The sequence below is a fragment of the Myotis brandtii genome, unplaced genomic scaffold (assembly GCF_000412655.1).
Source record: "Myotis brandtii unplaced genomic scaffold, ASM41265v1 scaffold97, whole genome shotgun sequence".
NCBI classification, from domain to species: domain Eukaryota; kingdom Metazoa; phylum Chordata; class Mammalia; order Chiroptera; family Vespertilionidae; genus Myotis; species Myotis brandtii.
Window position 1 is genome coordinate 1,773,296 of NW_005372020.1, and position 2,713 is coordinate 1,776,008.

The following is a 2,713-nucleotide window of genomic DNA, read 5'->3' on the forward strand; positions in this document are numbered from 1 at the left end:
CCCTCCCTCTCTGCATCTCTGGGAGCCACAGCCAGACTCACCTGCACCCTGAGCAGTGGCTTCAATGTTGGCGACTATGGAATGGTTTGGTACCAGCAGAAGCCAGCGAGCCCTCCCCGGTACCTGCTGTCCTACAAATCGGACTCAGACAAGTACCAGGGCTCGGGCGTCCCCAGCCGCTTCTCCGGATCCAAAGACGCCTCAGCTAACTCGGCTGTTCTGCACATCGCTGGGCTGCAGCCCGAGGACGAGGCTGACTATCACTGTGACACATGGGACGGCAACGCCAAGACTCCCACAGTGGTCCAGACCCACAGGGAAGGAGACAAAACCCTCCTCTGCTCCCTGGGCCGGGCCTTGTCCCCCTGCTGGAGGCTCTGAGCAAGTGCAGCTCAGCCGGGACTTGTGCTGTCAGATCCCCACCCGGCACCTGACTGTGGGTGGACAGTCGTTTTGATACTGTGACACATGGGACGGCAAGGCCAAGACTCTCACAGTGGTTCAGACCCACAGGGAAGGGAGACAAAACCTCCTCTCTGCTCCCTGGGCCTGGCCTTGTCCCCCTGCTGGAGGCTCTGAGCAAGTGCAGCTCAGCCGGGACTTGTGCTGTCAGATCCCCACCCGGCACCTGACTGTGGGTGGACAGTCGTTTTGACAATGTCACACCTTTGTCCTCACCTTTCAGGTTGACGTATTGTTCTCATGTCCTTGCTGTGTTCATGTTTTCAGAGACAAAAACTCCTTCCTGGGAGATCACAATGTCCCATCGGAGACAATGAGGAGGTCAAATCAGGGTGATTCAGGCCACGCTCAGCGCCTGGTCCAGCAGGGACTGAGAGAGGAGTCAGGTCTGAGCCCTGAAATCTGAATTTCGTGAAACAAACCCACACACAGCAAGAACCTGTTCTCTACACACGAGCAGCGAACCCTCAAAATGCAAAGAATGACAGCAGTGCTGCCACCTGGGCCGCTGCCAGCTGGAGCCGAGGAGGGCTGGCCACTCGGAGCGAGTCCCCCCCTCAGGACAGCACCGGCCAGGCGGGACGTCTGCTGCTGAGGTTCTGTCCCCACCCAGGGCCCGGGGCTTGGGACACAGGGACATAGTCCCCCCTTTACACACGAGCAGCGAACCCTCAAAATGCAAAGAAGGACAGCAGCGCTGCCATCTGGACCGCTGCCAGCTGGAGCCGAGGGCCGGCCACTGGGAGGGAGTCCCCCCCTCGGGGCAGCGCCGGCCAGGCGGGACGTCTGCTGCTGAGGTTCTGTCCCCACCCAGGGCCCGGGGCTTGGGACACAGGGACATAGTCCCCCCTTGTCTTTGCGCTTTTTCACGACTTAGATGCCGAATCACTGACAGAAACGCCTGCGGCCAGGGGGCCTTGGCCGCTGCCCCTGGGGGGGTGAGGGGACACGTTCTGTCCTGTGGATGCTGGACACCAGGGGCAGTGACTGTGGCTGTGCCCACCCAACACCGCTGTGTCCTGGGAGCTCTGCCTGTGGCAGGAGCTTCTGTTGCTGGGATTGATGGAAGCTCCTAGAAACTCCTCGTGGGGGTCACTGGGCAGCGACTGGGGAGAAGGTGGCTGAGTGGTGACTAACATATAAAGTTATTAAATGAAGCCCTATCACAGCAATTAGAAGCTTTAACCACATTTTTGCTCAGCACTTCCTGCATGTTCCCCTTTCCTCTCAGATAAATGCCAACCTCCCAACAAACGACTGAAATGTAAAGTGATGTTAGAAAAACGTCGATTCACACCTTTTAAACCCGGAGCAGAAGGCATTGCATTTCCAATATTTTCCATCAATTCCTCTAACAACAATTTACACCAATATACACCATTCTAGAAATTTTAAATCTGCCTTATTGTGACTTTCACATGTAATAACATACATGCATGTGAAGGTGGCTGAGTGGTGACTAACATATAAGGTTATTAAATAAAGCCCTAGCACAACAATTAGAAAGTTTAACCACATTATTGCTCAGCGCGTCCTGCAAGTTCCCCTTTTCTTCTCAGATAAATGCCAACGTCTGACTGTGCGTTGAGAACAGATCCCAGGAGTGACCACAGCCCACGGCTCATGGAGAACGATGGTGTCAGGAGGAGGAAATATGGACAGAAAATAACAGTGACCCTGACCCCGGACGAGGACAGCCCAAGGAGGGCTTCCCCCCACCCCCTGCCCAGCCTTAGGGAAGGGCCCCTTTCTCCTCGGGGCCCTGGGTCCACGGGAAGGAGGCCTCCCGCCACCAGGAGTGAATCCCACACAAGACAGAACCCGAGTTCCGCACAGAAGGGGACGCGCCCCCACAAGGCTGTCCCTGCTCTGGCCCTGACCTGAGCCCTGACCCTGGTCTAAGAGTTGGTGCAGGAGCCGCCACTTGAGTCCTGACCACGGACCAGCCCAGGGAGCTGTGGTCAGACTCCCCCTGAGGACGCCGAGTAGAGACTGAAGGTGCCCCGAGGTGAGGGGAGGCCATAGAGGGGACCCTGGCCTGACCCTAGGGCAGGGGCAGTGGGCAGAGCAGTGGGAAGGCAGAGGTGGCCTCTCATGGGTTCTGGTCCCCATGTCACTCAATGGTGTGTCTGGGCCTGGACACTAGAGGGCGCTGGGGGTTTGCTCCTGAGGGATCTGGGTGCTCAGAGCTGGGACCAGCCCCTGACAAAGCCCAGGACCCTCTGCTCAGGGCTGTCAGCTGTGACTTCCC

At 57.6% G+C, this 2,713-nt stretch overlaps 1 protein-coding gene across 1 annotated transcript in view; it reads left to right on the top strand.

Moving 5' to 3' along the window:
* Nucleotides 1–81: 81 nt before the first annotated feature.
* LOC102251502 overlaps nt 82–2,713 on the top strand; it is a gene marked incomplete at its 3' end in the record, with an annotated part of 13,123 nt that continues 10,491 nt past the window's right edge. Inside the window, exon 1 of the mRNA XM_005886330.1 lies at nt 82–367. Within this exon, the coding sequence (XP_005886392.1) occupies nt 82–367 (286 nt within the window). The remainder of the gene's footprint in view (nt 368–2,713) is intronic.